The 19,588-nt window shown below is 45.3% G+C and overlaps 1 protein-coding gene across 4 annotated transcripts in view; it reads left to right on the top strand.

Moving 5' to 3' along the window:
• LOC125750780 (sodium/calcium exchanger 1-like) overlaps positions 1-19,588 on the top strand; it is a 61,851-nt gene that overhangs the window by 27,388 nt on the left and 14,875 nt on the right. Inside the window, exon 1 of one of the 4 annotated variants that reach the window (XM_049029026.1) lies at positions 6,079-6,320. The exons of 2 other annotated variants lie outside the window; for them this stretch is intronic. Coding sequence is in view for 1 of the 2 variants with exons in the window: in XM_049029025.1 (XP_048884982.1) it covers positions 16,555-16,616 (62 nt within the window). In the remaining variant the exon portion in view is untranslated. Of the gene's footprint in view, positions 1-6,078; positions 6,321-15,429; positions 16,617-19,588 lie in introns of those variants that run through there. One more of the 4 variants, XM_049029025.1, reaches the window with a different exon arrangement.

Here is a 19,588-nt window from a genome sequence, read left to right as displayed (position 1 = left end):
TGAGTGTGTGCTTTACTGTGAGTGTGTGCTCATGTGAGTGTGTGCTTTACTGTGAGTGTGTGCTTTACTGTGAGTGTGTGCTTTACTGTGAGTGTGTGCTCATGTGAGTGTGTGCTTTACTGTGAGTGTGTGCTTTACTGTGAGTGTGTGCTTTACTGTGAGTGTGTGCTTTACTGTGAGTGTGTGCTCATGTATGCCTGTGCTTGTGTGTGGACCTGCCTGTTATTCTCCATTCTCTGATTTTTTAAGGTGGGGGCCATGAAATGGGCCCTACTGAGGGGTGAGCCTTATAATTAGCAAATGATATATTTTGAATGGGTGAGAGAGAGGAGAGAGGGAACACTGTGGGCCAATCAGCTTTCAGCCCATGTGGCCCCACCCCTCTATATATTTGCCTGTATGCATGAGCATGTGTGGGTTCTTCTTCGCTTGCCATTGGTCTACCAGGTCTTCCCTGCTGCCTCCCGTGGGCCCCCACAGCACAGCGAGCCCAGCCAGCTGACAGAGGCCAGCTCTTTGGGAGCCCTGCAGGGGGCCTCAGTGAGCAGGCTGAGCACTGAGGTAACAGCTTGTGGGCTCCCACGTGGGCTGCGATGCTGACGTGTCACACGTGTGCAGGTCAGGAATAGTCATGACTAGCTGGGATTCCATGTGCCTGCGGCGTGGATTGGACTGGTCTACAGGAAGCGCTTTGTGGGCGCGGATGAAGCCCGTGGGTGTGATTTTTTTCGGCTGAGCTGCAGGTAGTAACTTCATAACCGGAGACTGGTCTCCTGACGCTTCACCACGCTCTGTACAGTGAGCTGTACCAACTCAGCGGCAGGGAAACTTTGTTGTGGTTTGTGACGGAGCTGCGGCCATAGATGTGGGACAGGCGAGACCTGCAGACCGTTCACTGGCTGGGCTCATATCGTTCATTTCCGTCTGCATGTGTGTCCTGCAAATGAGGAGGGGGCGTGGGGAATTTGGTGGGGGGGGTCACGGATTGAGGCACCCTGGGTGGCAGCAGGGGCCAGTGATGGCGGACCGATGGTGTGTGGAGCGCCCCCTGGTGGACAGTGGTAATACAGCTGGCAGTCAGGGAGGCACAGTAATTATCGGCTCCCCGCCTCGACTGTTATTGCTCCACCTGCTTCCCACTCAGATTCCCGATATTATTCCTCTCGTTCCCCCTTCACACTTTTCCTCAGCTCATATCTCTCCCGGCATTACGGGTGACTCCACCATTTCTCTCCTTTCATTTTGCACTTCTTTTCTCCCCTTTATCCTGCCTACTTTGTCTGCGATGGTCCGTTCCAACTTGTCACTATTGCTGCTGAATCCTGGGTAATTTATTTGTTTTTGTGACTCTCAGAAGATTGCCTGTTGACGCTTTATAGCATTTGCATTGCTGGAAATGTCCTGGAAGTCTGGACTGAGTGCCACCATTTAGGTGGCAGCAGTGCTGGGGAGGTTACTCACAAAAATAATCCATTATAGGCAGCTCAGGTCCAGAAAGTACAAATCCATGAGTCTTGATCCTCAACTGGTTGGCTGAAACAAAACCTCGGTCCGGATTTGTACTTTCTGGGCCTGAGCTGTCTGTAATGGATTACTTTTGTGAATAATCTCCCCAGCACTGCATGCCAGCATAATTTCTTCTCCCTGCTGGGTCTCGTCCCATGTCAGCCTGTCCTCCATGCCTGGGCACCTCTCTCATCCCGTGACGGCGTTCTGCAGGTCTGAGAACCCGGAATGTCAAACTGTTCAGACGAGACAGAAAATCACGGTTTGAGATGGAATCAGGTGAAACCCTTTGGGTCTCTGCGGGAGTTTTTGCACTGAGGCTGAACTGACAGGGGCGGGGGGGGGGGACGAGGGGCAGGGAGTGGGCCTCCGATCGGGTGCCCGCTTCCTGAGGTGTTGGGGGTGCGCTATCAGGTCATTTCCTTGCTACTTCATTGAGTGTGCGTCGTCTTGGGGAGGAGAAGACTGAAGCACGTGATTAAAGACGCAGAGGCACGCATGACATTAAGCGCGTGCAGGAAAGCAGAGCTCACTCACCCGCCCGCAGTCTTCGCAACGTCCACGGACACCCGCTTTGCTTACTGTCTGCTCTGATTCCATAACTCACAAAAGAGGCAGTCGTCTGACATCTCAAATGAAGACAAAGCACTGTTATTTCACTCCACGATGGAAACTGCGATGCGAATGGATTTTCTTATTAGATTTATATATTCCCCCAGAAATGAGGAGTCAAGGACAGAAGCCTCTTCCTGTCTTCTGCTTGTCTTCTCCGACATCCGCCTGCCTCTTTAAAACCGCCTCCCGCCACCACTCTGCCTTAATGTCTCTCCACGTGGGCATCCAAGATTTGCACAACATGAGATGCCTGTCCAATGAGCCTTGTCAGGTTTCTCTTTTGGTTGGGGAGGACCGTACTCTCCCCACCATCAGTGGAGGGGGGTTGGGGGCTTGTCAATATTCCTGTCATGTGCACTAAGCAGAATGACAGGATCTATCTATCTATCTATCTATCTATCTATCTATCTATCTATCTGTCTGTCTGTCTGTCTGTCTGTCTGTCTGTCTGTCTGTCTGTCTGTCTGTCTGTCTGTCACAGTCTTCTTACTTCACTGGAACATCAGAGAGTGAAAGACTGGACTCGTCCAGCTGTTGAGATTCTTGGAAATAGATTCGTGTCTGTTCGGTATCAGAGGCCTCAGCTTGGGCGATGGTACAGCTTTCCTGTTTTCGATGACGGCAGCATTTCAGGGCTGTTAATAGTCCTCATAAGGGGAGCAGCTCTTTGGTCTGGGGGCTTCATTCAGACCCCCAGACCCGGGGAAATGCAATGTTTTCATTGACTGGCTGGAGCAGCTACATGAGATTTGCTGGTGTTACAGTAACATTCACAAGAGGGGTGTTTGAGGTTGGGCTCCATTAAGATCTGTGGTGTCAATCAGCGTTTTTGAGGGAAAACACTTTAAATCCGGCTTTATATCACTCAATAAATTGCAAGAGCAGTAAAGCCAGTGGATTGTAGAAGGGAAAGACAATGACTCCACAATGCAAAGAGAGGCAGAGCCTCCTTCCCTCCTTGGAATTTCTCATTTCTTTCAAAACCTTCCTCTTGCTGGCTGCCTTCCTCTCTTCCTCCTCCTCCTCCTGCCTTCCTTATCTTATTCTTTTCCTCTTTAATTCCAATTAAGACTGAGGCTCTGATGCTCTTTGTGGTGCTGACAGCAGCTCAGGCAAACATTACGGGGGGGGGATGGGGGGGGGTGTCTTCCCCCTCACGCCTTCATCTGCTCCTGCATAGGAAATTGAATCTGAGTTTGTACTTCATTATCATCCACTCTCATGTGACTGGGAGGATCAATGCAGGCGGTACACAGTGACTGGGAGGGGAGAAGTGATACTGGGAATGAGTGCTGAGACACTGAAGGGGAGTGACAGGGTAACTTTCATGTGCAGTGTCACTGTACATATGTGTACCGCAGTCATTTTTAGAAATGCTTCATGTGACCTGTAATGTTATAAAATACAGTTGAAACGCCTCAGTGGCTTAGCACTGTGGTCCCTGTCGGTTAAATCCTGGCCTCTTCTCTCTGTGTTTATGTGGGTTTCCTCCCACAGCCCAAAAAAGCATGTGGCGTGGCAGGGGGGGGGGCTCACTGCGTGTGAGCGTGTGCCCTGTGATGGACTGGCATCCCGTGCAGGGTGCACCCCTGTCTCCACCCACTCACTTCCTGTGTGGACCAGCACTTTGCACTGGAGAAGCAGTAATGCAAGATCGGCGGATGACCATCACTGGTTCCTTAAATATAGAGAAATAACCGCCATCAGATAAATAGCCGTGTATAAAGTCTTGGTATATGCAGTTAGTGTTTTAACCATATTTGAAGCAGCTGTATTTGGAATCAGGTAAATGATCTTAAAGCTATAACAGTCGACTAAACAACTCAGAACTGCATGTTGGGAAATGTCTGTCCTGAGCGGCCAGTGAGCTGTGGCCTGCTCTGTTGTGTCATGCGGCCTGCTCTGTTGTGTCATGCGGCCTGCCAGCTTTCCTCTTCTGCCTGGCTGTATTTACAGACCCGCCTCAGGCCAAAGTCTGTCTCCTTTTATACTGTCTCTTACACTGAGGAGTTATTCAGCCATATCTTCTCCCCTTCTGGGATCCTCTTAACAATAAAGTCTGTCCGGAACCTTTTTTTATGGCGAAAATGTAACAGAATTAGTGCAAACAGTGGCGGAGAGCTCAGGCAGAACAAGGGCAGGAACTCACATCGATATCTTTGTGCCTAAACCGAGTAACATGTACGCTAAGTAACACTGAGCTTCAGGTTCATTCAGCACCTTCCTTCTTAAGTGCGTCCTGGAAATTTTACAATGAAAGTGACAATCTAGACAGAACCTGGACTATGGATTCGAGAAAGATATTTATCCCAGTGCTGAGCCTTACAACTAAAATGTGTCCAACAGTAAATTACACTGTTTTTCGTGGGGGGGGATATGGCTCCTGTGGGTGTTTCGGATCAGTTTCCCCCAACCCGGTCCTCAGGGGGCTGCACTGTCTGGCAGGGAGGTGGGACATTTAGGGGTTCCTGAGGGCTGGGCTGGGAAACACAGTCTTGGATCATGCTGGTACAAATTTCTCTTAGGGGTCTGGGCTTTCTGCTCCATTGTTTTCTGGGCTGAGAGATTCGCTGGGCACAACCGAGAGGGTGCAGCCTCAGAGCCTGACCTCGGAGCGTTGGGGATTTATGGAAGACCAAGAGCAGAGGTGGAGAATATTTTGCTGCAAACACATTAAATTATTTTGCAGACGCTTTTACCTAAAGCGACATATTTGGAGCAAATGAGAGTAAGGGTCTTGCTTAAGGGCACAATGGCAGTATCATCCTACCAGCCCTGGGATTTGAACCAATGACCTTCTGATCATGGGCACAGAGTCCTAATATGCAGATCCATGTAGCATCTAACCCATTTCTAGACAGAGATTTAAGCAGATTATTTTTGCTTTTGATGGGGAGGGGTGCTGTTTCTGACTGTGGCTTCCAAAGGGAGGAGGGGGACGTCTGTACTCTGGTCAGGTGTGTCACCCAAAGTCGGCTCCTCTCTCAGCATGTGCTCACTGAAGCAGAACCTTCGTGAAGGTCTTTTAAAAAACAATCAGCGCTGATGCCGTTTCCTGTCACGGTGTGTTGTCTGGGACTGGAAGTGCACAAATACTGTGTGTGTGTGTGTGTCTGTGTTTTTGACAGTTCATAACCTCATGTAATATTGCTTGTGTCATAATTTTATTGTCTCACTGTGAGAGATGTTATTGAATGAATTATGAAAGGAAAACAGACATGGCGTCTGGATGAGTGGTCTCAATTTATACTCTCTGATTTAAAAAAATAGCTATTTTTCTTATGGTTCTTAGTCAGAAGCGACGTTTCATTTCTCATTCAGGTTTTGCCTGCATGTTAATTGCGTTCCTGTGTGGTTTGTCGGTGTGTGTGTGTGTGTGTGGTTTACTATGTCATAACATTTTACTCAGAAAAGTCAGTATCCATTGTCAGTTATAAGATGTCTTGCCCCAAGCCTCCTGCTGCACTGTTGGCCTGGTAATCTAATAATATTTTAGCTGGATAAATCGCTGGCTGTTTGTCTGGGATCTCTGTGTCTTTTCGGAAGGCTGTACTAAGCCCTTATTCTTGTAGACTGTGTCTCCCTTGCTCTGTGGTATAACATGACCTGAAGGTAATATCAGCATTGTGTAACCTGAGGTTATGCTGTTCAGACACACTGTCAGTACCAGCTAGGTATTTAGCAGCGATTGATTTAGGCTGCTGAAATGTTTTGTGCATGTTCATTACAGTCAAACGAGCTCTTTGGAACTATACACCTGACAGGCTTGCATACGATTAGGCACACTGAAGCACATTGAGGTCACCTGACTAATCACACGCCAATCTGTCAGGTGACCTCAGATGTGCTTCCTGGTAGGCGTGACCTCTGACCTCGGTCCTGCATGGAGCTAAAATGGAAATCACACCCTTCTTTTTTATTGAGGTCATTTTATGCTTGTTCTTCTAAAAACCTTAGTGTGTGATCATGTAATTTATGCTTTTGTTAAGTTTGTAAAAAATGTATATATGTATTATTTGTCCGGCTTGCTTGCCCTTCTGCCTCCTGGAACCGGTGTCCTACCGGTGCAGAGGTGATTCAGAGGACGGCCCGGCGGGGCACAAAGCAGGGGATGCAAGCTGCACCACGCCTGCCTATTGCGGGATACTCCCGCCAGCAAAATTCCACAAGAAATGAAAGAAAAAACAAGAGGGAACATGGTGAATATACGCCAGGGCTGTTCAAGACACAGCACTGAGGGGGCAGCTCAGACCGATGATCATGCGGCAGACCGGCCTTCCGACAGCAGCACTTTACGGCAGGCCTGTTTAGCTTTAAACCAGGAATTCAGTTATAACTAGTTATAATTCAAATTCAATTATACGTAGCTAGTTATAAAGGAATTCCTGAGAACAGAAATCGGATTTTTGACTAGTTAAAATTTTATTTTTAATACTAACATATGGCATTTTGACTAGTTAATATTGAATTCCTGATATCAGATATTGGTATTTTAATTAGCAAAAATGAATTACAACTAGTTACAATTCAATTCCGGATATCAGAAATGAGTTGATATTTTAACTAGTTTGAATGAAACGTTTTGTATTTCACTAGCTAATATAAATTTTTAACTAGTTGAAATTTAATCTCCTATATTAATAATATGCATTTTAATAATATATATATATATATATATATATATATTTAATAAGTTATCAGAATTTCTGATTTCAAGAATTTCCATTCTAACTAGTTAGAATTAAATTTCTGATATCCTCTAGAAATGAATTAAAGTGGCTTTCCAGTGGGGTCTCACCAGTGCAAACTGGTCAGCATGAACACCATTAGTCCTTCATGATTCCAAATCTCGGGGAATTTGCCGACTTCAGGAATCCGGGCTTCGGAAGCACTGGGCTCCGTGACCGAAGCCGCCTGCTTTGACATGAAGGCCACGAACGGTTCCTTACTTTCTGCTCTGACAGGAGATTTCATTCCCCAGGATAAGCGCTTCAGCCAGCTTACGTTCCACATTTAACTGAGGCCTTTCACCGTGGCCGTTTTTGGCAAATTAATTTTTTGCCAGTTGCTTCTTTAATACTTTGTCTGTCTCACTTTTTAAATTATTTCTCCCTGTCAAGCAGACAGCAGCTGGGCTGGGGGGGGGGGGGGGGGGGGGGCAGGGCTCTGCCTCTTTAAGAAAGATGCCATTTTTTGGGAAGTGTCACTTCTACAGGCCCCGTTTGTGGGCCCTGGCGCTCCCCCCTCTGGGCCCCGTCCGGCACGTTCCAGCGTACCTCTCATAGCTTATAGAGGAGCCATTTCCTCCCTCTAGCTGCGACGGGTGGCTGCATATATCACTGTAAACACTGCACAGATCCAGTTCTTCTGTTTTGGCTCCATTTGTCAGACTTGATGTAGCTGTTTTCCTTGTATCCTGCTGGAGAAACACCAGCCTGCTTGGACTTGATGAAGCTGACAGTACAACCCCCCCCCTCCCCCCGCACCCCACCCCATCCCATTGGCTGTACCTCTGGGACCAGGCCGCATTTCCATTTGATATCACCCGCCCTGCGCCGCCGCCGGCCATTAGCCAGCTAGCACTGGTACGTCTTTTACATTTTCTCAGTCGATGCGCATATTTCCGCCGCATTTTTTGGTTCCTGTTTGTCTTACATAAATTAACTGATTGAACATTAAACTGACAAGCGCAGAAGTGATCACAAAACGACAACAAAGAGGCCTATAATTACATTAGCAAGGGAGCAAAATCGTAATGGAAGAACGGAGGATAGCACAGAGCAGAGGCTGGGCCTCGGCGGCCGCCGTGCCTTTGATGTGCGCCGTCCCTCGCGCTCACAGTTATCAGCGAAGCACATGTTTCTTCAGGGCTGTCTGCCGCTTCATCACTGCCAGCGCTGGGCGCCGCCGAGAGGCTGCGGCGAGGTGCTGCTATTTCTCTCTGCCTCGCCTTCTGTTTCCTGGCTTTGCGTGAGAGGGCTTCGCATGAATGGAACGGCGATGCTCCAAAGAAATGCATATAACAGAATGAGTATCTCGTGATATTATAGGGTCTTAATGCAGAAACATGTATAACAGAATGAGTACTGACTGCATTATAGGGTCTTAATGCAGAAACGTGTACAACAGAATGAGTATATGACTGTATTATAGGGTCTTAATGCAGAACCGTGTATAACAGAATGAGTATATGACTGTATTATAGGGTCTTAATGCAGAACCGTGTATAACAGAATGAGTATATGACTGTATTTTAGGGTCTTAATGCAGAACCGTGTATAACAGAATGAGTATATGACTGTATTATAGGGTCTTAATGCAGAACCGTGTATAACAGAATGAGTATATGACTGTATTATAGGGTCTTAATGCAGAACCGTGTACAACAGAATGAGTATATGACTGTATTATAGGGTCTTAATGCAGAATCGTGTATAACAGAATGAGTACTTCATTATATTATAGGGTCTTAATGCAGAAAAGTATCTTACTATAATAAAGGGTGTTAATACACAAAAGTGTACAAAAGTACCTCATTATATTATACAGTCTTAATACTCTATTATATATTATTACTTATAAATACTTATTACTACAGTATATTATACAATCTTAGTGAAAAACATTTATAACAGAATGAATCATATAAGATCTTGATGAAAAACAGTGTAGAACAGAATGAGTATCTCAATATTTTCGTCAAGATTTTAAAATATTGGTATATAATTGCTTTTGAAAATGCCATCAAAATATCCGGTATGACTGCAAAAGTCCAAAGGTGAATATCACTAGATTATAGGGTTGTTATATTAATAAAGAGGGACTTAATCATGAGAAGAGTATAAAACAGCTACCTTACTACAGGACGTTAGAAAAGTATGATATGAAATTTTTCTTGCAGTTTGGGGTCTGGCAGCCCGGGCTGGGTGTCCCCCTGCCTTGTACCCTATGCTGCCTGGGATAGGCTCCAGGCTTGCGACTCTTATTGGATAAAGGGTTTGTGGATGAACGGTTGAATTATAGACGTGCAGTTTCAAAGCCCAGTGGCCCCCCTGCCACCAGGTTGGCCGCACCAGACGGCACCCCAAAGTTCGAACACGGCGGGTATTCGTTTCTACCGATACGTCTGGGTCCCGTATCACAAAGTCGGCTTGCTTGTTTAGCTAGATAACTCTGTAGATGAGTAGCAGTCACTCTGGTTTTCCATATCACGATGATGATTCTCTTCTTAGCGTGATTCATCACCATGGAAATTCATGCCACAGAACAGAACTGCTCCGGAGCAGGTTAGCTTCCAGGATCACGGATCTCAAACAGTTCTTGGAAAAGGTCAAAGAGAAGAAGTCGCTGTTACATCGTTACTTGATGTAACAAATGGACTTTCCCGAGCTCCCGAAATGGCTTGGCCGTCAGAATCCACTGACGGCAGTAAAGTTAGCTGTATATTCAATATTCAATCTTCTGGCTGTAATATCTTTCAACAAGCAAGCCTGGGAGTTTTTAATTACAGACCTTTGATGTCCACGGGCAGAGAGACACACCGATCATTTCTTGCATTCCCAGCAGGGTTGCCAACTTTGGTCAGCTGGCTGGAGGGAGATTTTCAATTCTAGACATGCCTGCACGCTCATTTACACGTATGTAACGGTTTCATTACCTTGTGAATTGCCTGTATGGTTTGCAAATTACCGCAACGCTTTTGGAGTAGCCAATTTTAGGTCCATAATGGAATAATATAGATTTGCCAAAAGATTCTGAGAGTCTGACAGTGTGACTGTCACGGCAGATGCGTGGGAGCCACCAGCCCTGCTTTCCAGCCCTTTTGCTATGTGTGCTTAATCCTGTTAATATCCGAAAGGCAATCTTTGCTGTAATGAGATATTGGTTCAACAATTGATAGTTTATGGTGACTTTGTATGCACATTGGTTTTCCATATTATTTTATGGAAGAATATGTTGGTATGTACACTTCATGTTCAGTTGCTGGTGGTGAATGGGTGCAGTGCAATTATTCATGAAGATGTACAGAAATACACGATCAGAAAATCAAGTGATGTACGTTGTTCCCCATAGTCCTTTGCTTAAAGCAGACCTTACTGAACATAAGAACATAAGAACATAAGAACATAAGAACTATACAAACGAGAGGAGGCCATTCGGCCCATCAAGCTCGCTTGGGGAGAACTAAACTAATAGCTCAGAGTCGTTAAAATCTTATCTAGCTCTGATTTAAAGGAACCCAAGGATTCAGCTTGCACTACATTATCAGGAAGGCTATTCCATACTCTGACTACACGCTGCGTAAAGAAGTGCTTCCTTAAATCCAGCTTGAAATGTTCTCCCGCTAATTTCCACCTATGGCCACGAGTTCGTGTATTTAAACTAATGCTGAAGTAACTATTTGGTTGAACAGCATCCAAACCTGTTAGAATCTTATATACCTGGATCATGTCCCCCCTCAATCTCCTTTGCTTGAGACTGAACAGATTTAGCTCAAGTAACCGTTCCTCGTATGACATTCCTCTAAGACCAGGAATCATTTTTGTGGCCCTACGCTGCACCTTTTCTAAGGCCACAATGTCCTTTTTAAGATATGGTGACCAAACCTGCACACAATATTCTAGGTGAGGTCTCACCAAGGAATTGTATAATCTTAGCATTACCTCCCTTGACTTAAACTCCACACACCTGGAGATATACCCCAACATCCTATTGGCCTTTTTTATTGCTTCCCCACACTGGCGAGAATGGGACATGGAAGCATCAACACATGTCTACTTCATTGCCTTATAATTATTAGTTTATATACAAAGTTCATGTAAAATTTAAAAAAGGCAGATCAAATAATATTAAAATGGAAAGACAAGTTTCCTAAAGTAACTAAATAGTAACTAAATATTTACTTTGTAAAAATAAATGGAAAACTGAACTGAGATCAGTTCATTCCATTTTGATATTATAAGTAGTTTAATATTGAACAGTAAAAGAAACAGGCTAAATACTTCACTGCAAAAAAAATTTCATTTTCAGGTGGTTGGAGGATCAATTTTCTGACCATCTACCATACAACTGTAGGCTATTGAGGGCAAATCTGAATAAATGTGGTAAAATGTACATTAGAAAATATTTTACACATGATAACCAGGTTTAACTCCAGTCAGTGGTGCAGACTTCAGCTCTTGTGACAGGTCAGTCAGGTTTGGTTTCTTAGCTTGCTTTAGATTAAAACCTTGGCTTTATACGTTTTGTTAGTTTTTTTAGCAATAGCTGACTTTGTATTATATGTATGTGGTGTTATGTGTGTAAACTAACTTACAATATTCAACATATCCATGGTGCTCGTACCGCCTGTGGATCCAACACGTCAATGTGTCATTTATTTCACCAGTGAGTGTCTGTCAGTTGCTGTTTTAACATTGTCATAGGAGAATAACTTATATTACTCTTGGTGAATTAAACTGTGTGTCAACCCCCCCTGGTTCGTATGACGCACAGCCGGTTCTGGTGTCAGGGCTGATTAAAACCTTTAAAAGCCTTTAAATTGGTGTTATGTTGGTGTCAGGGTTAGCAGGGTTTGCTAACACCTAGCAAAGTCATTTTGAGTTTATGGAACCCAGGGTGCAAACATTGCAGATTTTCAATTCAATTAATTTTTATATAGCGCCTTTCACAACAGAGTCACCCCAAGTGCTTTTCATGGGCGTGTTCTGATATATTTATGCATCATTTTATTCCGTATAAAATCTGTATAATAAGATGGTGGTTTGCTTAGAGCATTTCACTGCTTGGCTTTTTAAATTTTGTAAATGAACTCAGAAAGAGGTCCTACTCGTCATTGTTAATGCTAGCCTGGTTGACAATAAAGGTTATGCAAAACAGGAGACAGACCATCAACAATTATGTTTATAGCCTGCATATGCATTTAGCCTGTTCATAAAAACAGAAGTATACAACCAAATGAGTAGGCCTACCTATTCTTTAGAATATAATTATGAAAATTAAAGGGTCTTAATAGGTTGATCAAACATGTTTTTTCTCAATTTAAGAGTTTTTTGCTTTGAACGGGAGAGCCTATTTCAATCTGCCTCTCCAGTCTTGCAGATGACAATTATATGATGTTATTTTGGTGACCTAGAAATGTGTCAGTTTTGACTCTCAGCCCAGATCTGTATCAGTGAAGAATTACTCCAGAATAGTGTATCCTGTGTTTAGGGACAGACACATTTCCCGTTGACTTTCAGATCTAGCGTTTTTTTTTAGTCACACATATAGATAAATTGTCCCCGCTTGGCTTTGTGATTTTGTTGAGCCTAATTTGCAGTTCTGAAGCAGTACTGGCCTGGATGTGGTTTATTTTACTGCATGTGGGTACAGGGAGATTCATGAGAAGCTCTGTAAAATTCCGGTACGCATTGGGGAGTCGTGGAAGTTCAGTTGCGATATAAATTTCCCGATAAGTCTTGTATGTGTACAAGCGTACTGTTTTGAACTAGCATGGATTCTCCCCTGGCATAACAATATGGCTGCCATGCAGAATGAGGACCCCTAGCAGAAAGCTTGGTGTGCTCAGTCTAAATTCCCTGTTGGCAAAGTCATATCTAGAAGCTACCCACAGTGCACCTCCTTCTCACTGCACTTTTATCGGCGTCACTGAGTCATACAGTATCGCGGCCACATCCCGAGTTGATTTTGGCAGCTTAGCACGACTAGCTGGAGATCCATGCATCCTCAGACCGGTACAATCTGGCACAACACGAATAAATAAACCGGCTCCAACTTAAACACCCAGGCACCTTGAACAACCTCATCTTTTATAGGCTAAAAAGTTTCAAAGATCAGTTTGATTACATGAGGGCCAAAACAATTATATTAGCCATACACGGCATTTGCTGATGAAAGTGTAGAGAAATTCTGTCTGGTCCAGAGGGGCGTATCTGCATGGAAACAAAGCTGTGTGTTAGACTTTAATGCAATCTATAAACTGTAATGCTGTAATTCAGTCTCACCTTTGCGGATGGCTTTATGTCTCCAAGTCTGTTCTTGCTCTGAGCAGATGATCTGTTACTGGCATCGACAAGTGATCACAGGTTACAGTAAAAGATCTGCAGAATCGTCTGCAGAAGAACATCCAGAAGTGAACTGGATGATGGTAGTAAAATATTTAAGAAGGCAAAGATTATAAGCTACTGGGGGAAAAAGCGTGTTAGTGGAAAGCAGGTCACGGTTAATCATGATAAAACACGCTGGGTTTGCAGGTCGCGCTTCCTGAAAACGGAGGTGCACGTGTCAGGTATTTCCTGAAGGGGGGGGGGGGGGGGGGGGGGTACGACCGGCTGGTTCTCTCGGTGATGGCGTATTCAAGCAATATTCCATACTGTTCTGTAGGTATATTTGTCTGCATGAGAATCACATCTAGGAAAAAAAAAATCTGTAATCTAGGTCATCGTGCCTTTTTGAGTTCGGATATTCAATAATTCACAAATTATTTTCGGTGCATGTTTTAAAAATCAAAACAGGGTGTAAAGGCCGCAAAGTGGTCTGGGTATTTCCAGGGTTGTGGGTTCGAATGCCAGCCCTGCCCTACTTGTATGAGTGTTTTTTTTTTTAAACAGTTTTTACCATTTTAAGCATTTTACCATTGGGAACAAATTATTTCGGGGGCATTGGACCTTGACACTTTGTGTTGGAATCCTGATAGAATTTGGACCTTGGGGGAAAATATTTGGGGAGCCCTGGTCTAATGACAGTTTGGCTGTACTGGTGTCAGTAAATTGCCTTTTCCCATTCTGAGTGTCTTGTGATGGACTGGCAAGCTACCCAAGAGCGTCCTGTGCCCTCTGCTTCATTGGATAGGCTCCAGGCTCTCCGTGACCCGGTATTAGATAGGGGGACATGGAAGATGGATGGATGGATGGCATGTTTGGTGCAAACTAGTGTTTTTTTCTGAAAGTCTGCTGCTTAAGGCATTACATGCACATCAAGCCTTCTATAATGACACAAAGGCCACTGTAGCAGTTGGAATCAATTTGTCACTTCATGAATTGGTGACTTAAGCTCTTATAAGAAACCTGTCTGTGGTAGCAGATGAGGAAATTGCAGATGGACTTTGAGCAGCTGGTAATTCCTTATTAAAAGCCTTATTCTGGCTGTCAGGGTAACGCCTTCGCTTTGTTTTCCCGTGTCCGTTCCTCCCCGCCCCGGATGGCGTGCAGTTCCCTGGCACTTGTGTTCACATGTACGGTTTGTAATTCTAGAGAATAGGAATTGTGCACTGGGGGGGGTGGGCGCCGCCAAGACCTCGCCCCCCCATCACGGTGACACTGCAGCACGATCTTAAGAACAGATGTCAGCTGGCTCCAGTCATGCCACCGTGACTCACCTGCAGAGTCCTGGCCACCCAGGAGCGGCCCCTCCCTCACTCTCATGTACCCCCCCCCCCCCCAGTGTCACGCTCCTCTTCCCCACATACCTGAGCTGGTCCCCACACGGAAATCTGTGACATGCCAGATACAGTGGACAGGGAGAAGAGTCTAAATTAAGTTTAAGAGGAGAGTGGGGGGGGGGGGGGGGAAGCCGGCCCACACACACGTCACCGGGCGGGGGACACACATGGAGGGCCGGCTGTAATTAAAGAGTGAGGCAGCTCAGGGGCCACACACACACACACACACACAGGTTTGTAATTATATCTTTGTGGGGACTCTCCATTCATTTCTATGGGGAAAACTCTAATCCCAACATGGCAAGTTTAACCCCCACCCAGCCATAAACTTTAACCATAAGTAAGCAAACAAAATACTAGACTTTTGGCTATTTTGGTTTCATGATTGCATTCACAGATCTTAGTGGGGACCTAACACACCCACCCACACACACACAAACACGTGCGCACACTCAGAGACACACACGCTGACCCTCCTCTGTATTTAGCTGGGTGTGTTTCTTCTGCCGTGTGCGTCTTTCTCTGATTAGGTCTTTCCGAAATGGAAAGCTGTGGATCTGTATATAATAAAGCTTTGCTCTGTTCCACACCCATGAATCAGTTGTAATCACAACTGGGCACGAGCTTTTTCGGGCGTTTCCTGCTGCCTTCCTGTTTATAACCAAGGGTTGACATAACTGGTACGCAAGAACGCGATCACCTTTAAAAGCGGTAAGTGCGGCAATCGATTGTTGTAACAGCGTGAATTCTGTGCGTAAGTTATGTGCATTTGCGCCGATATGACAAGATATTATCCTGCATTTTAACCTCTATACTGCAAATGAAGTACGAATTAAGATGCACGATAATTTCTTGTCATAACGTACGTATAAAATATGTCACATTAATCGATTGCCGCATGTATCGCTTTTACAGTGCGAACACGTACTTGTACTAGTTATGTCAGTCCCTGTTTATAACCTTGCCTTCTGATAGCAATTTAGCACTAACCTTAAAACAAAGCACTAAACATTAATAGCACTTCACTAACCTTTAATGACTTTAAATTTCAATGAAATTTTAGCTTCCTGTACAAACACTAGCATCCTAAATAATGCTTTTCTTCTTGACACGTAGTTTCTGTTTTGGCTTCGTGTGAGGACCTCTTCGGGGTTGGTTGGGAGGTTGTTAATAAGTGATAGATTCCCTGGAAAAATTTTAAATATGGCAAAACATAAGAGAAGGCAGGTATTATGTGCATGTAGGAAAATTCAACAAAAGACAGGAAAATCATTTTAGTTGAAATGGTCTTTTTAGCCAGCATACCTGCAGCATTACACACACATATTCCTGATATTTGTAAATGATATCGTGCTCTTGGTGCCATGTGACTAGGACCTACCATGTGTGTGAGCTGTTTGATACTGAAATCGAAACAGTGGGGATGAAGATCAAAGTCTCCAAATCCAAGACTTGAAGTTCTTTGGATTTGTTCATGAGTGCTGGTACGAGGGAGGTGGATCTGTTAGGTGACGGCAGTTTAATGGGCACCAAGGACATCCATGGTGGTGAAGTTAAACTGTAGAATGAGACCTGGGGTTTGCTTTTCGCTCGATGCCCTGGTGCTCACCTGTGGTCAGTGTTCAAAAGAATTAGGTCGTAGGTGCAAGCGTTCAACGTGAGGGTTGCTGGACTTTGGAGATCCGGAGTGGCCTGAAAGTACAGCTGCTACTCCTTCAGATGGAGAGGAGTCAGCTGAGAAGGAGGTTCAGGTCTTTTATAAGCATGCCACTAGGGTGGGCGCCTGAGGTCGGCTGGGTGGAGGCCCTTGGACAGACCCAGGACACGTCGGAATAATTAAACCCCTTATTTGGTTTTGGAACAAGCTGGAGTCTGTGGCTTTGGAGGGAGAGTCCTGGTCTAACTGCCAGCATGCTGCCACCGTGACCAGGAGAAGCTGTATGGAAACGGTGAAGATGGTGAAGATGATGAAGAGCAGTTTGTGCTGATGGATGGATTGGGGAAAAAAAGCTGAGGAATTACAGCATCGATGCTGTCATACTCATGCATGCAGGTATTTAAATCCAATATAACAAAATATTAAGAGTAACATGATACTGCCTCGGGACTACATGCCAGGATGCAGGACAAAAAGAGAAGGACACTCAGACTATACTACAGTACGTGGGGAGGACTTCACTCTTCAAAGGGAAAAAAGTTTTTTTTTTTAATACATACATTTTTCAGTTTGAAAATTAATTTTCCACCTCATATCCTGGGCATTATGCGCAAGTTCCCAGAGGTGTTCCTGGCCAGAACACTTCACAGAAAGGCTCAGTCCGGTCCTCCTTTGAAATGATCAATAACACTGAGGGTTCGGGTTCTCTGCTCTTCTGTGAACACTGACAGAAAACTCTTACAGTGAGTTCTGAGGTGGAAGGGAGTGTAAGATCTCTGGCGTGTGGGTTCTCTCGTGTTCTTTTACAGGGAAAGGTCCGTGGTACCAGGAGGGTCCTTGGCCATTTGCACCACAGTGTGTTGCTGTTCGGACTGCCAACTTGGACATACGCTGAGCTAGCCCTTTTTTCCCAGAAGCGATTATTTCCTCTGTCTGTGGTGGGTGTTGTTTTTTCTGCTGGCAAACATGCAGGGCTGTGTGCGCACTGGAGGCCCCCCTCCCTCGTCAGCGAGTTTGTAATTAGTAGCCTGGTTCTGTGTAGGTCAGCCACCGCTACAAATTAGCGCCGGGCAGCCCCGCTTCTTTATAAGGCTTTCGGCATTGGACGGTTAGGGACACTGACTCCGCCCCCGGCATCTGCTCTCATGTAGGTGACCTTATTACAAAGTGAATGTTGACATAGGAGGTGTTTAAACCCCCTCCATCCTCTCCTCCTGGTATCTGGTATCTCCTACACTGCTTTGGACATGTACACCCGCCTCGGGGTTGATGTCATCAGGGGGCATTCGTCGGCTAAGCTCCCCCCAAAATGAGCCGTTCGGACCTCCCAAGTGCCACCCACTAAGCACACTGTCTTTAATCTTATTTTCAGTTTTCCATCCCATCCATTTTTTTAATAAAGGCATTCATCCTAAAACACATACGCCTGGTCTCTTCCAGGGGTGCGGTTACGGATCATTTACTTACCCAACGCTACCCCCTCCCCCTGATTGAGAACTTGCACTATCTCCTGTGTACCCCCCCCCCCCCCCCCTGTGGAAATCTTGGGCCTGCTATCAGATTTGTTCCAGTGCCGAGACTGACCTGCCTTTGTCTGCACTTGAGTTGCACTTGTGTCAGAGCTTTGACCCATAACCCAAGTCTGCTTGCAGTTTTGCATTCATTCACATCCTGCCGCAGGGTCTGTTGCTATGGAAAGTGATTATTTGCATAATATCACTGTCTGAATTGAGTATGCCAACACTCGTGCCTACAGAGACTGGTTTGGAATTGCAGAACTTTAGATTGGCACATTTACATTTAAATTTATGAGACCAGCAGCCGATTTTGCCTTAAGCAACTTAAACCCCATGCAGGGAGAGATGTGGATTGGCAGCGTTTGAAAGCGTTTCATATGTGATGAGACATCCAGATGATGAGGATCACAGTGACCTTGACAGCTCACTGTGGATCTGCTGTGATCCTGGACCTGCAGCGTTGAGTGATCTCACCCACACAGCAGCGCGTCACGGCCGAAAACACACCGCGTACTAAAATAAGAGCCGGTCCCTGACAAGCTCTGTGCTTTCTGTTCCAACCAATCCTCCGAGCACAATTACACCTGTTAATAGTTAAGAATCTGTACTATTTTTACCAGGTCGTTTCCTGAAGGATAAACACTGAAGCGGTTTCCTCATTAGCACAGGATGTCTGTCTTCAAATCGGCTATGTAACGTACAGTGCAATTAAACAGCAATGTAAAAAAATATCAGGAATTAAACTCTGCAGCCACTGCTCTTCCTTTGCCTCTTCATCTCTGTCGCCACCCATTTCTATGTGTGAGTTAAACAATTAGGGAGGACAGAGGTGCATGATTAAGAGTTTTCTGTGTCAGGAGAAGTTAACTGTGCTGAAATTAATTATATTCTTGGTCTTATTATATAGCAGAGATTTCCAGTCTCTCTCTCGTAATTATGAACTGAAAGGCTGCTCCCCCCGGTGTCTCGTCTGCCTCCCCGACTCTCAGAGCGGTTTAAATATCACCCCCTTTTGTCTCCGGTCTGTCTCCTGCTCCCTTTATTTCCAGTCTCCAGCTTGGTTCAAGGCAGCTCAATTAACGCGACAAAAATAAGTTCCACCAAACTCCTTGTGAATGTAGAGAGGAGTGCGGCGAGTGCGTCCGGGCCGATAACGCCAAGTGTTTATGTATTTAATTAATCCCGTCCACTGTCGCCTCCAAGCTGTGGTCTCACTTACGCTCATGCCGGAGGAAGTCTTAATTGAGCCGCCGGAAAACTTTGTGTTGATAAACGAGTGCAGTGACAACAGAGAGTGACGTAGTTGAAATGTGGAGCCAGTTGGCAGGCAGAGTGAGGCACCGTCTGTGGGTGGGCATCCATTTGGTGTCGCTGTGAATGGGGAAGCCGGAACCCGTGGGGACCCTGGCAGATTCAGGGGGCCCAACACTGTACAAGGGCCCCAGACAAACAATTGGGGGGGGGGGGGGGTGGGGGTTTAGCTAGGTCTCAGCTATGCTTCAGCAATATTACACTAATTTTCTATGCTGCATACCCAAACCTCTGGCAGAGGTGGGTTGTTCGTTGTTTTGAATACATAAAACGAGGCAGGTGGTGAAATTTTGTCTGGGGTCCCAGAATTTGTCCGAGGGCCCCTGGCCAGGACACAACTTCGCCTTCTTGGTAACATCAGTTAGCATCTTATTCACTGAAAGTGTTTGACTGCAAATACAGCTGTTTAGATGGACAATATTACGTGTCTCTTTGTGAAACCGCCGCTGCTTCCCTCGGCTCAGTGCTCATCCCTGTAACTTTACGCCATGGTACCCTTCCCCAGACGTCAGTGCCATCATACTGATTTACCCACCTGTC

This window comes from Brienomyrus brachyistius, chromosome 10 (genome assembly GCF_023856365.1).
Source record: "Brienomyrus brachyistius isolate T26 chromosome 10, BBRACH_0.4, whole genome shotgun sequence".
In the NCBI taxonomy this organism is placed as follows: Eukaryota; Metazoa; Chordata; class Actinopteri; order Osteoglossiformes; family Mormyridae; genus Brienomyrus; species Brienomyrus brachyistius.
Note: the sequence above shows the minus strand (reverse complement) of the source record. Positions and strands in the feature narration are given on the sequence as shown.